General features: G+C 36.9%; 1 protein-coding gene across 4 annotated transcripts in view; it reads right to left on the bottom strand.

The window, feature by feature from the left end:
- LOC306847856 (breast cancer anti-estrogen resistance protein 3 homolog) overlaps positions 1-21,063 on the bottom strand; it is a 70,900-nt gene that overhangs the window by 35,070 nt on the left and 14,767 nt on the right. For 2 of the 4 annotated variants that reach the window (XM_079382046.1, XM_079382045.1), the window contains exon 3: positions 19,919-20,033. In XM_079382046.1, coding sequence (XP_079238172.1) covers positions 19,919-20,033 — 115 coding nt within the window. Of the gene's footprint in view, positions 1-6,537; positions 6,843-8,013; positions 8,273-19,918; positions 20,034-21,063 lie in introns of those variants that run through there. The other 2 variants (XM_079382047.1, XM_079382048.1) reach the window with 2 other exon arrangements.

Genomic DNA, 21,063 nt, shown 5'->3' with positions numbered 1-21,063 from the left:
TCAAAAGCATTCATTATTATGTTAACTTAAATTATAATAATTATATAAATTATATTAATTAACATACAAACACATTTTACTGTTTACTTTAGATTTTTATAATGAATGAGATTTACAGCTCTGCGTGTTTGCAGGGTAAAATCATGGGTCGATTTTCACATTGGTCTGAACAAAAACAACCCAATGTTCCTGCAATACCGGAGGCTGCAGTTCTAGGACTACATAGGACCCTATTTTTTGGGACAGCACCATCTATTCCAACAGAGGAGACCTGATTCAAACATCAAACAAACATATGCAAAGACTAGATCAATGGAAATTAGTGGTTGACCGATATTGTTTTTTTTTTTTGTTTTTTTTTTGACTGCCGATATTTTGGAGAACAGGGTGGCCGATGGCCAATATAATGTTATTTAATGTGAAGTAATATTTAAGAAATTTTAAATAATTTGAAAATGGATTAAAAAATAAATTTGTAAAATAAACATTCTTATACTTTAGATGACAAAGTATTTTTCACAAATAAATAAATATATAATAAATCCTATTGTTCAAATAAAACCAAGGTAACAGTCAGTTTACACACAGCACACAGTGAAATACAATTAAAAACTACATAATTCATAAAAAAATAATATACAGAACTTAATGGCAAGTGCTATAAAATAGTACGAGCCACTAATACATACATACAAAAAATGAATGAATAAAATAAAATTATAAAACAAAACAAAAAAACTATAAGGTCTTACAAATGCGGTCCTGAAACTACAGCCTCCAGTATTGCAGCAATACCTTACTCACAACAATAGCCTTACTGAACATGCACATTCATTCTCTGCCAGCAGGAGGCTCTTTTTTCGGAACCGTTTCCCCGGCAACAGCAGAACACAAAGCAGTGCAGCACTGGACTCCGAAACCTGCAGCGCTCGTGGTTATTTCAAATGCTAGCCTTTTGAAGTTTAATGGTCACATTAAGCTGTATCGCAATTTAAGACGTCTTGAAATCATAATTAAGACTTTCTAGAACAATTTAAAACTTTTTATTACCTTAAATTTGATACAAGTAAATTTAAGACTTTTTAAAGGAACACTCCACTTTTTTGGAAATAGGCTCATTTTACAACTCCCCTAGAGTTAAACAGTTGAGTTTTACCGTTTTTGAATCCATTCAGCCGATCTCCAGGTGTGGCGGTAGCACTTTTATCTTAGCTTAGCATAGATCATTGAATCGGATTAGACCATTAGCATCTCGCTCAAAAATGACCAAAGAGTTTCGATAATTTTCCTATTTAAAGCTTGACTCTCCTGTAGTTACATTGTGTACTAAGACTGACGGAAAATGAAAAGTTGCGATTTTCTAGTCCGATATTGCTAGGAACTATACTCTCATTTCGGCGTAATAATCAAGGAGCTTTGCTGCCGTACCATGGGTTCAGCAGGCGCAATGATATTGCGCAGCGCCTGAAAGTAGTCCCCAGCTAGGTAAGTAGCTGAGTAATATCATTGCGCCTGCTGCACCCACCCTGATATTGTCACGTACTGTAGCTTTTTTATAATTTATTTAAAATGTAAATTGTCGTTTTGTTATCTAATGCTAAATTAGGGAGTATCTTGATTTACTGATGTATAAAACAACAATAAATTATTTCAGAAACAGAGTTATTATTTTGAATATTGTAGCCTATATAAAAACTATAGCATAGATGCCACAAATAAAATAAATATTTTAATGTAAATGTCAAATTTGACATTAATAATTGTCATAAAAACAAGAGAAAATAACTATGATTTTGTCATAATCGTGCAGAACTACTGTAACATAATGACCTGTGTTTGTTGCAAATCAGCAAAAACAAATTGTAACAGAAAAAATATATATTTTCCAAAGAGTTATTTTTGGTCCCTTGCACAAGCATCTGTGGAGAGCGGAAAGACATGGAAACTCCCTGGTTTGAACCTGCAAACTAACCACAGTCACCTCCATGCCACAGATCCACTCATCCATGACCACCAACGTTCTGAATCAGCTTATCATGTGACTGTGCTCATTTAATGTTGTTTTTCAGTTTAATTTTAGATTTAACAAATCCTAAGATAACAGCTGGACTGGGTGTATAGCTTAGAATCTTTTGTTCTTAAAGGATAAGGAAATATATGCACTTAATCAGCCTACGCCTGTCATACACCTGTAAATGACTTTTATTTGTGTTTATTTAATTCTTTACACATTCTGGGTGTTCTGGTGTAAAAAATGACTAGATCCACACAGTGGGTTTTTAATGGTTTGATCAGGGCACTTTGCAGTGTTCTGAAATCCTGCTAAGAATACCTCAGCTGTATATTTATGCACCTGGAGCACCTGTGCGCTGTCCCGGGGCCCTGAAACATGAGACTCCATTCACCGGTGCTGTTTTCATGTGGTGTGTAATGGCTAGGAGACATTAAAATCCACAGATCAGTGTTACTGAGTTATCATACTGGCTAGTCATGAGTCCCTTGTTGGTTTCAGATTAATTTGTCTCACATGTCTCAAAGTCTGAGGGATAGTCATGCTCATCTGAGAAGGCAGATCTGCACTTCCTGTGTCAGGGGAAGTGAGGGGTCTGAGTCATAATACTCATATACACCAGTGATTTTAGGAGGGCAACTGTCACCTTTCTAAAAATAAAAATAGGAACATAGTCGAAAAAGCTGGCATGCTCATATCAGATTTTTTTAAGGGATCAGATTTTAAAGGGGGCAGATCCTCCAGGTCCCGGAAGGAGGCCATTTCAAGAGGTATGATCATAAATCCTTCCTTTAATGTACATATTTCACATGTGATTGTGATTTTAAAGGTATGGGTCAATGCAAAATGCCACATTTTCATAAGAAATGAGGCCTTACTGAGGTAACAAGGCAATCAAATCATATTAATGTGCATTTAAACAGCCAAATAAATTTATTTCAGTGTAATTGTCTCTGGTCATTTTTTTTCTTTTGAAGAGTAGTTTCATCGTTAGCCACAAGAGTCTTTAAATTAAATCAATGCTTTTAAATTATACCCATTGTCTAGGATGGATGAACTTGAGTCAGGTACAGTCACAGACAAAGATGAGAAAATCTCCAGTCTTACTGATATCATCAGTGCATTTTTTTACTTTATATTTTTAAATAATTAAGAACCACTGAATGCTTTTTTTTTTTTTTTTTTTTTTTTTTACTTTAATTCAACTCCTTTGGCTAGATTTTTATTGACACACTAGTATGTACTCATAGTATAACCTAAGTACACGTTCTTCTCTGTACAAAATTATATATGTTATAGTTGAAAAGATATAGCCGAACAAGCACTGTGTAATATTGTTTAATACTGTATATTAATAGAAGCAACACGTAACATGGACACTATAATGTAAAATGTTCCTGTTATTAGTAACTCTTACATAAACTACTCTATGTAATAAGAATCTGAAACATAAGTGATTTCCCTGCTCTTAGCCCAGGTCAAAAGGCCACTGTAGGCTAACATGGTGTCTAAGAGCTATGCATGGTGTAATTTTCACCATTTCAGCACGCAGTGAGGCAGAGACAGCTGTCAGCACTGCAGAAATGCAGAAACGAGTCCCCTGCGGCTCTAGATTACATATGCTAAACAATGAAACCATTAACTTTCTCTTTCTCCCTAGAGGTCATGAATATGCAAAATGCTCATTAAACGGTTCTTAATTAATGCTTTGCTCTTCTATTTTCTCTTTAGACTCCCTATTGATTATCCAGTTCTCTCTCAAGTGCTTGTTTTATTCTAGACTGACAAGCCATCATATGACCTCACTCCAAAGTGTCAATCACAGTAGGCCGTTCTCTGTCTCTCTCTCTTAATACTGCAAAGCACAGCTGGTTGCTGGTTGACATCATCCTCTTTTTCAAACACGCTTATTTGCCTCGGGCTAATACGATGTCATGTTCGAGAATATCAAAGTGTCTTTGTTCTCCAGGAAAACCATTATCTTATTCTTTTTTTCGACTGGCTTGTACACACTATAAGGATAATTGCCCAAAAAATATTCTGTCATCATTTATTCAACTTCATGTTGTTCCAAACCTATATGACTTTCTCTTGTGGAGCACCAAAAAAAAAAAAAAAAGTTTATCAGAAGGTCTGAGCTGCTCAGAGGCATTCAAGCATTGAAAAAAGCATGACAGAAGAAGTCTATGTAACTCATCATAAGTCTTCTGAATTCATACAGTAGCTTTTATGTGGCAAACAGACTAGTTGTTAGTCACTGAAAATCTAGCAAATCTTGAATTAGCGGCAGTAGTCACCATTCACTTTGTGATGTTTTATTAAAAAATTTCGGGAGGAGCACGCGCAGATAATTAACACGGCCAATTCACCATCAGCAATCACTCAGTCTATCCTATCAGCCGAGAGAGAACTTCTATAAATAGACCAAGCCATCTTACCTTCATTCTCTCGACAGTTTCTAGCATCCCACCTCCACCCCAACTCCTCACCATCAGCCCGCTCCTACCCCAGCGTGGGGAGGAGCTCGGGGGGAGCGCTCTGGGTCCGGGCTAAATGCCGAGCTCGGACCCCTCTCCCCGGACAGGGGGAGTGCCCCGGGTTCGGGAGTAATTTACAGAGCTCGGAGCCCTCTCCCCGGACAGCACGCCAAATACGCATAAACCTTGACTCTGTTCATTATACGCAAGGGCGAACTCGTGAACATTCTATGGAAAAGAGCAGCTTGGAAATGCTATATATGACTCCATTTGTGCACCACAGAAAACAAAAGGCATAAGCATGAGTAAATGATGACAGAATTTTCAACTGTGAGTGAACTATACATTTAACGTAACTATACATTTTTTTTTGAGAGATGTTTTAGTTGTCTTTCAGCCCTGTTGAGTTTTTGCCAATAACCTATTGCTTGCTCATTTCAAGTTGTTTTAAAATAATTATCCTGAGGCAATTATGCAAAGGCATTAAAGGGGTGTAGATGTAGGAATTGTACTGGGTACAATTTCAATCACAGTCAAGGTCACACTGTGTTTTTGTCATACTCAAAATGTGCATGCAATACAAACAGTTTTCAAAGAGCTCTGACTCTCAGAGCAAAAAGGTTAAACACATGAAGGAGGAGAATTCTTTGCGCATTTCAAAACAACAAGACGACTATTCTCACTTTGGCCCTTTCATCGTCCAGCCATCCCCCACAGGAGTTGGTGGGAATCTCGTGAATAATGCAGTTCTACTTTAATTAATTCAAACCTGCTTTTGGAACACAAAGACTCGAGTGAGAGGAGAGCAAGTGCAGGGTTTAAAGAGCTCTTAACACCCAGCCATGCATCAACCATGATGGCCTGAATGAGTAGAGAACACATTCTAAAGTTCTAATAGAACCAACCACTGAATTGTAGAACCACAGTGCATACATAAGTTAAGAATGGTGCAGGTTAAATACAAGTTAAGATGTTTGACATCATGTAGATTACTATGTTTTGTAAAGCTGTTAAACTGTCTGAATTGTCCTTTTAGTGGTGGGAGATCTGGTTATTCTGACGTAATTCCTGTGGTCAAGTCCTAGGTCACGTCCCTTTCTGGTATCCCTGTATGGATCATGTGAAAGTTACCAGGTTTAGCAGGCGGCTTTAAATTGTCATGACAGAAGTTGAAAAATTGGACTTTGCACAGACAAGGTAAGTACAGCATTTTATCACATCTCTCATGGCAATATGCAAGCCTTGTGGCTGTATGAAGTGGCTTAAGAAGCAGTATGTATTTGAAACGTTTTTAAAGTGCAGGAACTTTTTTGACTTGAATATTTACTTGAAGTACCCCTGAAAGTTAATATTACAAATATTTAACAACACTAACATGTTCACGGTCCTCTGATGTTGAATAATGATCATATAACATGCAGGTAAACTAATGAAATAGTTCATGATTTTTAGTTTAGTATAGTTTACTTATTCATCCAAAAGTAATATTAGTTTAATTTTAGGACCGTTTGGTTGTATTTTAAATTATTGTGAAATTGTATTGGGTCAGCAGTTAAATGTCCAATGTAAAATGTACTCTCAAAAGTCTGGGGTCAGTAAGGTTTCTTTTAAAGGGATAGTTTACCCCAAAATGAAAAATTTGTCATTAATTACTCACCCTCATGTCGTTCCAAACCTGTAAGACCTTCATTCATCTTCGGAACACAAATTAAGATATTTTTGATGAAACTGGAGAGCTTTCTCACCTTGCATAGACAGCAACACAACTGCAATGTACCCAGACCCAGAAACAAAAATAATGACTTTATTCAACAATTCTTCTCCCCCAGGAATTCAAGAATTGTTGAATAAAGTCATTATTTTTGTTTCATTTTGGGTTGAACTATCCCTTTAAAGAAGTTATTATTAAGCAGAACAGCAGTTTTAAAAATTCATAGGAAGAAATTTTACATGAGAACCAAATCAGCATTAAAAGGATTTCTCACAATTTCACAATATTACTGGTTTTACTGTATTTGTCATCATCAAAAAATAAAAAATCTTACTGACCCCAAACTTTTCAACGGTAGTGCTGTAGGTCTTGAAGCAAAAGCAGTTAAAACCACTGGACTACATTTTGTAGAGTGAGAGTTCTAGTACTTCCTCTATGACATCACTGTGTTTGTCTCATTGATTGAGGGTCCCATTGTCACTGACAATAGCAGTAAAGCAATAGGCGACAAAACAACCAAGAATGCACCCAATGTTCTCCCAATGTGGACCACTCAGCTGCACACAGAGAGAGGAGCATATGGGCAACAATACATCAACATCTCTCCTCTGCCCCCCATGACAGACACAACACTTTCTGCTTCAACTCAGACTCCCGTACCAGTAGTCAACAGTCACAAATCAGGCCTGAGCGGTTCATTATGCAGTCCCAGCGCTAAAGCTTATCAGAGGAGGAAGTGTGGAAATACATACAGACTTGTGAACACACCACACGCTCATTCACTGAAGGCGTGGAGCCAACGGTCACATCCGTCTCTCTCAGCTCTACGTGCTAAAAGTAGATCCTTTAAGATCTTCCAGTCCAATCACATGCAACACGGCTGCTCCTTAATTACTGTAATGAGCATGTTGAGTGGAAAACACCACAAACAAACAAACACCAAGAGCAACGAAGGGAGGACGGAATGAGGCCAAAACAAAAAGGGTCCCGCTTCCTCTGCTGGATATTTTAGAAGTTATTAAGCATGTTTACATGGATAATCTTACACTGATATGCTTAATAAGATGACAAGATTTTAAGTTAATCGACAATTAGATTTTCAGCATCTTTATGTACTTATTCAGTATGTGCATATTTGTGTACATTTTGACATTAAGATGAGAAAGAAACCAGATTTTTTTAATAATGAGCTGTTTTGATATAATAGTGTTTTGTTGTACAGGTAAACACACTCATTGATAGTTGTTCTTGTTATACAATCATATTCATAGCTTTCACTTGTACAGACCACTATAGTCACACAATACAGCCAGTTTCTAATGAACCATTCTTTTGTTGAGCAGGAAGGGGTGAGAGGAGATTTCAAACCCCAAAACCCCTGCTACCCATCAACGATGTGACCCGTAGTGCTATATTCAGTCTGTCAGTCGACTAGTGAGATTTGTGACATATTAATCACAAATTTATTAAAGTCCTCAGCAGTGGCTGCCACTTTTTTTCCACATGAGCAACTCAAAAGACAACAGATACTGCTGCTGCTGTGAGACTTTATAACACACACACTCACACACACCCATCCTCACAACAGCTACTGTCAGCTACTGAATGTTACACACAAAGTGTCACAGTTCGCAAGCCTAGACAATCATATTTAGCGTTATTTGTTAGAAAAGGCAAAATTGTACTTAAAAACTACATATACGTATGTATAAATGTGTATGTGGTAATGATAGATAGATAGATACATACATACATACAAAATTAGAGGAACCTTTAATAACTTTACCACAACCATTTGTATTTTTTTTCCTTACCTGGCTAAAGGTTGTAGCTTCTCCAAATATGCAAACCCTGAAAAATTCTCCTTGTGCAGTCTGTTAGTAAGAGTTTCTCAGTTCCACAGTAAGCATAGCGACGTAGTGCACGGATTCACACTAATGGACAACAACAAGTTGAGCGTGAATGCCAATCCTGTTATGTTGCCACTGACCTCCCACTGTGAACTGTGCCGGTGTTTCCCAAGCAGTCTTACAATCTCCTCCAAGTCTCTCTCTCTCCTGCTCACTCTCTCTCCTTAGTTCAGCCCCCAACGGAGTGATTTAGGATTTCCCAGACACACCCTCTCCAATGGGCGGAACTTATGGAGTCATCTCACAACTGACTAGCCGGCCCCTGCCCCCAGCAGCTCTCTTCTCTGTCATATGTCCAGTCCGAACATTACTGGCCCCTCTTTGTTCAAGTTAACTTTTTGGACAAGTATCACAAGTTTCTGTTGCGTGTCAATTCAGTACTGAAAATGTCAATGTTAAAACTTGACATAGTCTAAAAATAGACTACTCCTCTCATATTTTACACCTTATATGGTCAAGAATGATTTATTTAACTGTCAACCATTAAAATGCTTTTTCAGAAAAGGCTAATCAGAATGGCTAAATGTTTTTTTTTTTTTTCTGTTGTCGGTGAGGAACAGAATTTCCCGTCTCTTTGTCCTCGGATTCCTCTTCATTGTCAGTGAGACGATAACAAACGACAGAGGCAGAGTTCCTTCCCGAATGATTCAGGCAGAGAGATGGGGTGCGGTGTGATCTGACTAAAGGCTGATGAGAGTGCGGTGATCATGCAGGTTTGTTTCGTCATTCAGTTACTGTTAATGTTAATGTTGTGCAAAACATTGTGCAAACATTCAGAACCAAAGCTATTCATTTTAATACATTTTTAGTATTGTAGGGTTGCATATAAATACCAAAATTGCATATAAATACCAAAAAAGCATTAGTGCCACAACAATGAATTCACTACTAACAAAGTGTGCAATAGAAACACTGAAAAGGATACATCTGGATTGAAATAGGCCTCCTTAAGTTACGGCACACCTGCCTAGAGTACCATTTGTCAAGTGTCAAAACCAGACATTGTCCTGAAAATAGAGATATATATCTGTCAAAGACACCACTCAAAGCACTGTTATCAATCTTCAGCTCCGTGCAATTAAACGTGCACACTTTGAAATTGAGCATTTATTATGTGACATGGGCAATAGATCACTAAAAAGGAAGAGTTATGGTGAATCTGTCAACATGTCTGGTTTGTTCAGCCCTGGAGTTCTCAAGTAATGTAGTATAGACACAACCAAAGATAACAATATCCACACCGAATGATAAGTCTGGCCAAACAGCTTCACATAAAGAAACACTCCAAATTCTAATTGCACATCAGCAACAGTAACCAACCATTTCAACTTTTTAAATGGTCTTCTTCGACTTGACTTGTATTTTCTCATTATTCCATGTTTCTTTGTTACTATACGCATGTATTATAAATTTGCAGTCCTGCCTGCTGATTGTGATGTCAGTATCTCTACTGTGGTATAAACAGTATTTCACAATCTCTAGTGCTTGACACATTTCTACCATTTCATGGCATTTACCGTCATGCCATAATACCAATGATTGAGAGCAGACATTCTTTGCTTTAATCTGATGGTCTCACCACCTTAGGCACCTTGACGTGGAGTCAGACCGCCTGACTGGACCTATACAGCCCCTACCTGAGCAGTTTTGACTTGAGGAAGACTGGATTGAGTAATTTGATTAGTAGCTCAATTCAAACAGGTTACAAAAGACACAATTACAGACGAATGAGAACACCTCATACTTAAGGGTTTGTTTTATAACCATGTGTCTGATGTATTCTGACCTTAATGTTACAAAATTTGCTTTTTTAAAGCAATGATAAAGTTGACAAAGGCAAATTTGATGCTATTGTCCAAGACTAAAATGCAAATCTGAGCTGTTTCATCTGAAAGAAACTTGCACTGACTGATCTTAAAACATATAATTGCCTTTGTTTTGTCTGAGGATGCACACCAGTAATGTTTTTTTTAAGGCATGTTTATAAAAATTACTTAAAGGGATACTCCACCCCAAAATGAAAATTTTGTCATTAATCACTTACCCCAATGTTGTTACAAACCTGTAAAAGCTTCGTTCGTCCTCGGAACACAATTTAAGATATTTAGGATGAAAACCCGGAGGCTTGTGACTGTCCCATTGACCAGTGTTGGGGAAAGTTACTTTTAAAAGTAATGCATTACAATATTGCGTTACTCCCTAAAAAAGTAACTAATTACATTACTTTTTGATGGAAAGTAATGTGCTACGTTACTTTTTAAATAAGAGCAAGGCTTGATTGTTTTTAATACAAGAAATTCTAATTATAGCAAATGTAAAAGCCCTTTCACACCAAAAAGTGTAATGAATAAACCTCAGGCTGAAGGAAAAGTAAATTCAAGTCTGTAAAGTAGAACGCAGGAGAAGAACACTCTTCAGCAATAAAAAAAAACAATCAAGCACAATTGTTAGTTTATCTAAAGTCATTTTTGCTTATTAGTATGGTTGAACTGGATCATCAAAGGTCAGCAGCAAAGACATTGGTTAATAAAATGGGATTGGATACATTTGTGTTGTTTAACATATTTAATTACTGCAGGTTTGCGTCATATTATGAGTTTGCATTTTGATGAATACTAAATCTGTTTTTTGCGAGTGGCATAAATTAATGCACATTCACATTTAGTCTAGAACTACCAGCATGTTCACACAGCTCACTGTCAGTCAATAAATGGGAAAAAAGGTAACTGCCGTTACTTTTTTGAAAAAGTAACTCAGATATTTTCTTGCAAATTAAAAAGTAATGCGTTACTTTACTAGTTACTTGAAAAAAGTAATATTATTACGTAACTCGCGTTACTTGTAATGCGTTACCCCCAACACTGCCATTGACTGCATAGTAAATTGCACTGTCAAGGCAAAGAAAATAAAACAACGACTTTATTCAACAATTCGTCTTCTCTGTGTCAGCGTAGCGCCATTTTGGAGAATATCCACTGGACGCAAGCAGCGTGTCAGCCGCGCCACACGGATGCGCTGTTTTCATTCAATTCAAAGCATAAACAAGCGTAGAAGACATATCCTTGTGGCGCGACTGACACACAAAAGCGTACGCTGCTTGCCTCCAGCGGATATTCTTCAAAATGGCGCTACGCCGAAGCAGAGGAGACGAATTGTTGAATAAAATCGTTGTTTTGTTTTCTTTGCACAGAAAAAGTGTTCTCGGCCCTTCATTAAATTCAGATTGAACCACTGATGGCAGATTGACTATTCTGACGATGCTTTTCATACTTTTATTGACCTTGACAGTGCAATTTACTATTCAGTCAATGGAACAGTCATAAGCCTCCTGGTTTTCATCCAAAATATTGTAAATTGTGTTCCGAAGACGAACAAAGCTTTTATGAGTTTGGAACAACATGGGGGTAAGTGATTAATGACAAAATTTTCATTTTGGGGTGGAGTATCACTTTAAATGTCCTAATTGAACTATGGCCTAATCCTGGCTTATAGGCTAAGCCCTGTCTACGAAACCGGGTCTATAAGTATTAAATTGCAGTGTCTAATAAAGTTACCAGCAAACTGACAAATAATTTTATTTTCTTACCAAATAAATTTTTACCTTGATTTGGAATTTTTGAATCATTTATTGAACTATTTATTATTTATGTGTTTACATACAGGAACAGAAACATCTTGGAATGGAATGCGTCAAGATGAGCACAAGACAAAGTCTGTGTCTCACAAACAGTCACAGGAAGTGTCCCTTAGAAGGAATATAGAGCTCATTTTCTGCCTCACTCTCCTTCTACTGGTTCCACCCAAGGCTGAGAGTAAGAACAGTTATCGAAGTATGAAATGTAATCTTGCCCCATTCCACAACATGTACTTATCAAGGCAATGTTTTCAACAGGAAAATGTGAATTTCCTCTCATGAGTGATTTTCTGAATCATAAAACTGTGGTCTGTAAATAATGTGATAATTATCCTTTCTACACTGACATTTACAAACTTTACCACCTGAAATCAGATTTTAAGAGTCTTTACAAAATTATTTGTGCGAGCATAAATCCTTTATGTACCTTGGGAGAATAATTAAAAACCCTTATTAAACTGTTACTGGATAGTACCATGTTAAAATGTGAGCAATAACCTGCCTCAGTCTTGCCAGCTTTATCTTATGCCCTGTGCCTCAGATAAACATGATGTGGAATTTGCTTGCCATGACTGGTATTTTCCAACACTGGCAAATAGCTGCTCAGCAGTGAGCACCACTACATCTGACCTCTCGGTTTACAGTCTAGCTGTCATCAGATGGAGTTTAGCTGCCACTTACACATGGTCAAGCACGGTCATACTGATGGACTAAGTGGCCACTGGTGACTGGCTGTCCAATTCCAGCCCTGGATTCTTTCTTATGTGTAACTCTATTCCAGTTCGCTGGATAAATATGGCTAGTGAAAGTAAAAGGATCTTCACTAGGAAGAAGACTTCATACAGACTGTATTCAGAGTAGACAACAAATTTCATATTCAAATTCATATGTTAAGCTCCCATCTAATTTTCACAACTGTCTGGAGATTATGTCAACAGGAAATGTATTAAAGGGGTCATATAAAAGAGCATTATTTTGTGTATTTGGTTTAATGCAATGTGTTTATGCGGTTTAAGGTTCAAAAAACACATTATTTTCGACATACTGTACACTATTGTTGCTACTCTATGCTCCGCCTTTCTGAAACGCGTTGATTTTTACAAAGCTCATCCTTCTGAGAAGCGAGGCATGCTCTGATTGCCAACTATCCAGTGTGTTGTGATTGGCCAAATACCTCAAGAGTGAGACGGAAATGTTATGCCCCTAAATGTTATTCTGATGCCATGTTTCGGCGTGATGACACAAAAACAATAAAACCCATTATAAACGAGGCATTTGTTGCATTCAGTGGGGATATAATTACTGATTATAATGACTTATACTGTCTGTTTACGTGCCGCGTTGCATCGTGCTGTGTAAACATTACCATGTCTGGATTTGTGATCGGAGAAACGACAAACAACAAGTGCTACCCTACACAGCTCAAAACTCACGTTTGAATCGTCAGTGGCAAATTCTTTAAATAAGAAAATGCACTTGCAGGCTGTAAGTCAGAAGTGCCAGACTGTCATTGCAAAGTTGGAATTGCCCCACTTTATAGAAACAGCCTTTGAGCACAGCTGGCAGGCTACTCCCAGGTTCAGGAAATGGTCCTCCGTAAAATGTGCTGCACACATTCTAATATTTGGGTTGAACTGTTCTGAAACAGTGTTGTAAATATAACTTAACCACTGATTTCTAGTTGTGTCCTCTTTTGGAAGCCCAAACAAAGTACTTTCGCTTTCACAACGAAACACAGGACATGACGCCGGTGGCAGCAACAATACTACAGCGAGAATAATAGTTCTGCCTTCTTTCATTGCGTATACGTTTGGGCGGTGTTTTGCAAATCTTCCCACACCATGACGTAGACACGTGGGGGTGTGTTTGAATCAGTCGTTTTAGGTGGGTGTGGTCGAGTCTTAACTTTTATAAAGAATATCTCTTTGAGACTTTAGTCTTTGCAACTTTAGGAATCTTATCTATGCACAAACAGCTTGTAACACTCCAAAGAGAAAGGAAAACTTGAAATCGCATAATATGACCCCTTTAAGATGTATTCTTTGTAGTGATGCGCGGATGAGCTAAAACGTCACCCAAATCTGCATCTTCAAATAAATTATCCACCCGCCAACTGCCTGCACCTATATTTTTGTCTGATTTAGATAACCGCACCCGATCGTCACATTCAGCGTTCATACGGTCATGGAGTTTTAAAACAGCAATTTCCAGGCCTGGAAAGTTTTGGAAAAAATAAATAAACCCAGAAAGTTTTGGAAAAGTCACGTACACAATTCTCTGTACAATAGAATTATGTTTAATCAGGTCCTGAATTTCAGTGTGATATTGCGCATATATCGCATTACTCATTCCCGCAGGTTTCGACTTTAAAATAAGGGAAATTCCTGCCAAACATTTATTCAATATAAAGTAGGTTAGATGAGTAAATAAATTCACACAAACCATCAGATCAAATCAGTCATTTGAAAACAGCGTGAGTGATTCAGCTGTACCACATCTTCTCTCTTTGACCTTCTCTTCACATCGGTGCATCTAGTGCTGCTGCACGCTGCGATACAAGACTTTAGCTCACGTTTCGGTACAGCTGACAGAATTGTCAGTTGCCTAATCGGTCATTGTTGCATCGTCACAAACATGTATTATTTACACGTCTTTTTAAGCCTTTCGGTACTCGTGCTCTCCAGAGGCTCTTTTCTGTGCACTCACAGTCACATCCAAAGCGCGCGCTTATTGCGATTAAGTGGCCAAAAACACACAAAATGACATCAAAATGGTCATCCTGGCGAGTATCCTCATAAGCACTGTCAGTTTTGTCTTAAGTTAATGTAAACAGTTGCGAATGAAATTGCATGCGTATCAGTATTGGATCCGTGAAATAGGTCTTGTGAGAGCAGCCCAATAAAGTTGTGCTATCTGTCATTAATTTTAATCAAACAAAAGGCAAAGAAAATCCCTCACTGCTCTTGACTAAATAATGTTTTGTTGAATAACTTTAATAGGTTAATTTACAGTTTATTCAATTTCTGTAGCCTATTTAACACACGTTCATATTTTAGAAAATGCAGTTAATATTTGCATCATTAAAGATTTATCTTATCCACCCACGACCCACCCACAAATAATCAGAATGCAGTTTTTTATTACCTGACCCACCCGACCCGCAGATTATCCGCAGCGCCTGTGGATATAACAGCCATCCGCACATCACTAATTCTTCAATATTTTATTGGTGGAACGATTGAAATCTCTCATTTAAATAGGTAGACTCAACCATTTTACTTCCATGTGATGTATTTCAAATTTATACATATACATTTTTTATACGTATAAATTTATCAGCACTGTAAAAAGTTATTTCTATATGACAGGTGGTTGAAACAGAAAAATAAAAAAAATAAGGAAAGCTGCATCAGAGGTGGAGCAAGTTTTGATTATACATAATCCAAAGACATTTTTTAACATCTTTTTTTCTTTAGACTAATGTGCATTGATGAATCATTTGCAGTAAGACCTGCATTAAAAAATCAGAAATCATTCTTGATTTCTTGAAATGCTCAGATTTACTTTTTTCCATTAATGCATTTTGTGTTTTTGGAATAAATCAAATGTGGCATCTGCTCTGAGTCGAGTCTTTTGGGCATGTCGAACTGGGCAAGATGCCAACAAATCCCTCCTCCAAAACATATTTAAACGTTGCTCAGAAGAGTAATAGACACTTTCTACAGGTGACATTTGTCTAGCAGACAAGAGAGCTTAATGCAAGTATCTGAAAAGCTTTTTAACAGAGCAGCAGCAAGAACTACTTTATGCCCCAGTATCATCCGTCATGACGGATATATTTTGGACATGTATTAAATTTCAAAACAGAGATTTTTTTAATACGGGCACAGCTGTTCATTCTGGCTGGGATTTGTGTTTACGTTTATGAAATGCTGGCACTGAGCTGGATGTGAGGGGTGAGGGAGCTGATGCCAACTCTACTCTCACGCCCAGTATGAGCGCAAGGACAGGGAAGAGTTTTCCCACAAAACGCCCAAGAAACGCCCAGAATATATCCAAGAGACACCCTGGGCTTTCATCTGACTGTGATGACTTTTCTCACGTTTTCTCACAAGGCTCAGCCCTGGCTCTAAATATATTTATAATTATGCTGCTTTTTCTAATGCTTATGCTGGATTAGGTTTTACAAAGCACCCAAAGTGTTTAATGAATTATTGGGATTTAATTTGAGCGTATATCTACTCTGTAATTCAACCATTTTTATGCATAGTCTTAATCATAGTTTCTGCGACAACAAAAAAAATTAATTGGGTAATAAATTAAATAATAATAAACAAAATTATGAAACCAACCTAGAAGGATGCATTGCTGACCTTGGAGTTTATGTATCTCAGAACTGCTTATGTATGGATTTTTATATACTGTATGGTGGCATCCCTTTGAATGAATCTGCAATCTGCACTGAGAGCAAGGAAGGCAGTGAGCCAACCACCCATTTAATAGCATACTCTAGCCCTTCTACACAAGAGCAGCCTGTCATCATTGAACATCACTGCAATGCTGTGCTGCAAATACATGTGAGTACTGTGTTTATACATTGACACACACTTTTCAACTACACAAAAAGCACCAAATAAAATAAATTAGTGCCTGAAGCTAAATGACTACTGGAATAAAGAAAATAAATCATCATTCGGATCATCATTTACTCATTCTTAAGTCATGTCAAACCTATACATTTCTCTTTCTCCTACTAAACACAAAAGAGATATTTTGCAGAATATACAGTCTGTTCTTTCCCATACAGTACAACAAAAACATTGGTTTTCAAGCTCCAAAAAGTACAGTTCATGTGTACCATAAAGTAATCCATATGCAAGACAATCATGTGGCTTTAGAAGTTGCACAGACCACTTTTTTTCCTGCTAAACATATTTTTTTTTTGCTTACAGGTTTGGAACAACATTAGGGTAAGTAAACAGACTTTTCAGTTTTGGGTGAACTGTTCAACTAGGAATGTAATGCTTTTAAATTTGCACTTTAGCAGGTTGAAATGCTTGGGAGATTAATTTCAAATAAGAATAAAAGTGAAAGAGTAAGAAAAAACTTTAAAAATTTAAGGACATAAATTAGTAAATTGGTTGTTACTGGAAATAATAGTGTTTTAATAAATATATGCATTATTCTATGTAGTATAATATTTGAAAATGCAGATGTTAAAATAATATTGCCTGCTGTCCTGGAGAAAACCATCTTTTCTTACGAAACTAACAAGATCTTTTCCACAGGGCTGCAGCAGGGGAGATTTAACCTCTTTGCTCTGAAGAAGGTCGTCTATGAAATTATATGTGTAACATTTGCATTTTTCACTGGATGTGAGGATACCAGGAGTTGAATGGAGACGCTACTAGAATGGGCTGTTAAAGGTGTCGAGCCCGGTTTAATCAGACCACCTATTGAGTCCTCAAACAGCCAAAACATTTCAGGGAAACAATAATTATTGTCCTCAAGCACGGGACCATGCCAGAAGAGACCAGACATCTTTTAACCACTGACAATAAGTTTTCAGACTGCTTAAAGCTTTTGCTTATGCTGTAACCCTTTGTAAGTTTGTGTTACAGACTACGTGATATGTAATATTACATAATCCATGCATTTGTTCAAAAGCTGTTCAGCGCTGTTCCTATTGATTACAAAACATAAAAAACATTTTATTTGCAATGTCGCTGATCCAAGCTGCATCCAATTCAACAGCCCATTTTCTAAAGAGTCAGAGTCTCTATAGCAATGGAGTCGTGGCAGTATGTTATGCCTGGGAAACAAGCCTCGGCCTGTCAGCCCACTGTTTGTATGTGTGTAAGTCTTGACATGCTTTTTAAGGACTTAATTACACACAGGGGTGCCCCACAGCAATGCTGACTGCCGGGGTTGCGGGATGGACGAAAGAGTTTATAATCACCTGGCAGCTCCTGCACACAGCAGCGTGTGTCTGCTCCTCCTCTACATAGACACGTGTCTGTGTGTCTGTTTGACTGAAGGGTAGGGGTGGCAGTGTTGCCAGATTTTGCTGAAAAAAAAAAAACTACAAGCCCAGAAAAAGGGACCTGCCTCTCTAAAATAAGCAACAAGTCAGTTTTTGTAATCTTGGTGATGGGTGGTTGGTGGTAATAGATTAAGAAGAATTCCTTATTTTGTTGATTTTATTTATTTAATATAGAAAAAAAAAACTTTTTTATATAATTTTATATAATTTGTTTAATAATAATAAATAAAAAAACAATACTTTTCCAAAAAAAAAATTGTTTTATGTATACAACTGGCCATCTAGATCAATTGGTCAAAAGGCATTTTTTTCTTGTTAACTATGGTGATTAATGATAAAATGTAAAGTGTGGGTTGATTATCAAATGGAAAAAAAATTTCCTGATGGTTTTCAGACATACTTCATTGTACTGTGTGGGGCAAGCAATACGTGACTGTATTTTGTAAATAAACCCTATTAGAACACAACCCGCGACTGCCCATATTTTTAAGAAACTTTATTAAATCTTTGACAATGTCAAAGAAGTAATTTTTATAAGAAGTAATTATTACTTAAAAATTCATGTTGTTTCAAAGTAGCTTTACAAAAATTGTGATTTAATGTCTAAAGCACCCTATAAGCGACTCTGCAAAGAAAAAAATGTTTGCAATGAGTGAACTTGTGCTAATTATTGTTTAGTTATAAAGTATGTAGTCCAAATCATGCTCATTGAATAAATTAAATGATACAATTTTCATTATGTTAGTAATGCAATGTTTAAACTGTAAGGATAACAATTAGTTTAGTTTTTCAACACTGAGGGGTGGATAGTCTGATGTTAGGATGTCTTTGTGTGAGAGTGTGCGGAAGCAAGTCCATTCATGACTCACTAACAGTGTTGACAGTAAATGCTTCTTATGTTTCTGAGTGTTCTCTGATGAGCCGTTATCGCCATAATTTCGGCACGCTGATTAGATGCGTATCACTTTCAAGGCTTCGAGATGACTCCTTGAGGATAGCATAATTATGTTTGTCTCAGATTAAAACTTTTTCATCAAGCTGATCTGGCATCGAGCTTATATATAGACACTACCATTACACACACACACACACACACACACACACACACACAATACTCCACAGGGAGATCTATCCCACACTCCAGTGCTTTGTTTTTTTAGCTAATCCCTGTTAATTTGACCCCATGCATGTGTCCCCAAGCCTGCAACCTGAATTGCTCTATGGCCTTTGTATAGCCTTGCTGTGATTAATTAAGATCTTCAGTGTCGGGCTTTAGGCATGGACAGACACATTCACGGATGTCCAGTAGCAGGGCTATGGAGCAGCAGATTCAACCCAGCCAGAGAAAACATCCACAAAGAGATAAGCTCCTGCTTCTGTTTTCACCACTGGGGTTTATGAGGAGGTGTGTTCATGGAGAGAGATACTTTAATTGCTGGTTTAGTCCTTGAGTTTAATGATTCTGGTACACCTTTTGTATTTTAAAAAGCCCATAGAATTAGCAGAAGGCAAGTCAGTTCAGTCAGTAGCCACCCCTTGTGCAGCTATTGTCTATGTTGGCAATAGGTATACAAGTAAAGCTTGTACCTACACCGACATTGAAAAGTCTGGGGTTAATAAGATTTTAATTTTTATTATAATTATTTACTTTTTTTGAAAGAAAATATTACTTTTATTCCACAAAGATATATTAAACTGATCAAAAGTGATAAAAAAAAGACATTGTTACAAAATATTTTTATTTAAAAAAATGTTCTTTTGATCTTTCCATTCATCAACAAATACTGAAAAAATATGTTAGTTTCCACAAAAATATTAAGAAGCACAACTGTTTTCAGCATCATCAATAAAAAATGCTTCCTGAGCACCAAATTAGCATATTAGATTTCTGAAGGATCATGTGACACTGATGACTGGAGAAATGCCGTCATAAAATACATTTATTTTAAATTCTAAAAACACATTTTAAATTCTACTACTATTCTACAATATTACTGTTTTTACTGTATGTTTGATTAAATAAATTCAGCCTTAGTGAGCATAAGAGACTTTTTTCAAAAAGATTGAAAAATCTTACTAACCCCAAACTTGTAAACGGTAGTGTACTTGAGTGGGAAAATACCGGGACTAACCTCTATTTGTTTCATGCTCTCGTAGCACTTGGATACTGGAGAGAATGTGGATGCGATGGAGACGGCTTTGGACCCCCATACCCAACAGATCCATTTCTGTAAGGTGCAACAAGTCCTAAAGAGAGACAAAAACACAGAGTTGAAGTGGTTTTAACGTGTGGTGAGAATAACAAGGGCTAGAACTAATGTACATCTATCATTAACACAAAAACAAACATCAAAAAGTGTACAGTTTAAGCTAGTGGTGTGTCATTATGGCCCATGCTTCACCACTCCTCAAAGTCAGGCCTTGTGTGGCTTTCAAAACAATACATTCCTTCTGCTTCTGACACAACAAAAATGCACGGCTATGTTTTAGACAGCATCTCTGCTTTCATTGTTCCTGGCAGGACAAAACAAGAGCTGTTTAATTGAAGGTTATGTGCTATTTTCTGCTGTTTAGTATTTACAGTGCACATGCCAAAGCATTCCTTCCAAAATAAACAGTAACAAACATGTGCTGTCACAGCATATTGGGTTATTTGGGACTGCCCAAGATTAGATTTATTTGTGTCTTGATGTTAGCTATTTCTATGGATTGCATCTATAAGAATGTATCCTTTCATGGAAAAGCCAAAGATATTGGTAAACAGGAAAACAGATTTTAAAAACAATTTTTCACTCAGACATTGCTGGTAAATGTCACAATTTATTACAAAGAAAAAGCATGTAACATTGAATTAAGCATGAAATTTTGAAGTAGAAAGACTGCAATCTTGAAAGCAAGATTTCATACTTCAACTCTTGTTCTTGTAAATTGTTCTTCAATAATTTGTTTATTTACATCTCTGTTTTTACATCGGTAAATATCTAAAAATAAATATCTACTTTTATACTGCAATTATAATGTTGTAATGCCTGAATATACTTACTATAGCATTTAAAATAACCAATTAAAATTTTTAATATATTATCTTTAATAAAGAAAAAAAGAGAAAAAGTATAATTTAAAATGTTCTGGTAAGCTTTGTGCTGTTCATTCTCATTACTCAAAGGCCTTTACCAAGTCAATCGTTAAGCGTAGCTATGAGGATCCGTGTGAAATCTGTTGTACTGAATCGGTGCAGCGAGGTGAAGCAGTGTTGATCTAACTTTGGAGAAACAGA

This window comes from Barbus barbus (genome assembly GCF_936440315.1).
Source record: "Barbus barbus genome assembly, chromosome: 28".
Taxonomy (NCBI): domain Eukaryota; kingdom Metazoa; phylum Chordata; class Actinopteri; order Cypriniformes; family Cyprinidae; genus Barbus; species Barbus barbus.
This window is presented reverse-complemented; position numbering and strand designations above follow the sequence as displayed.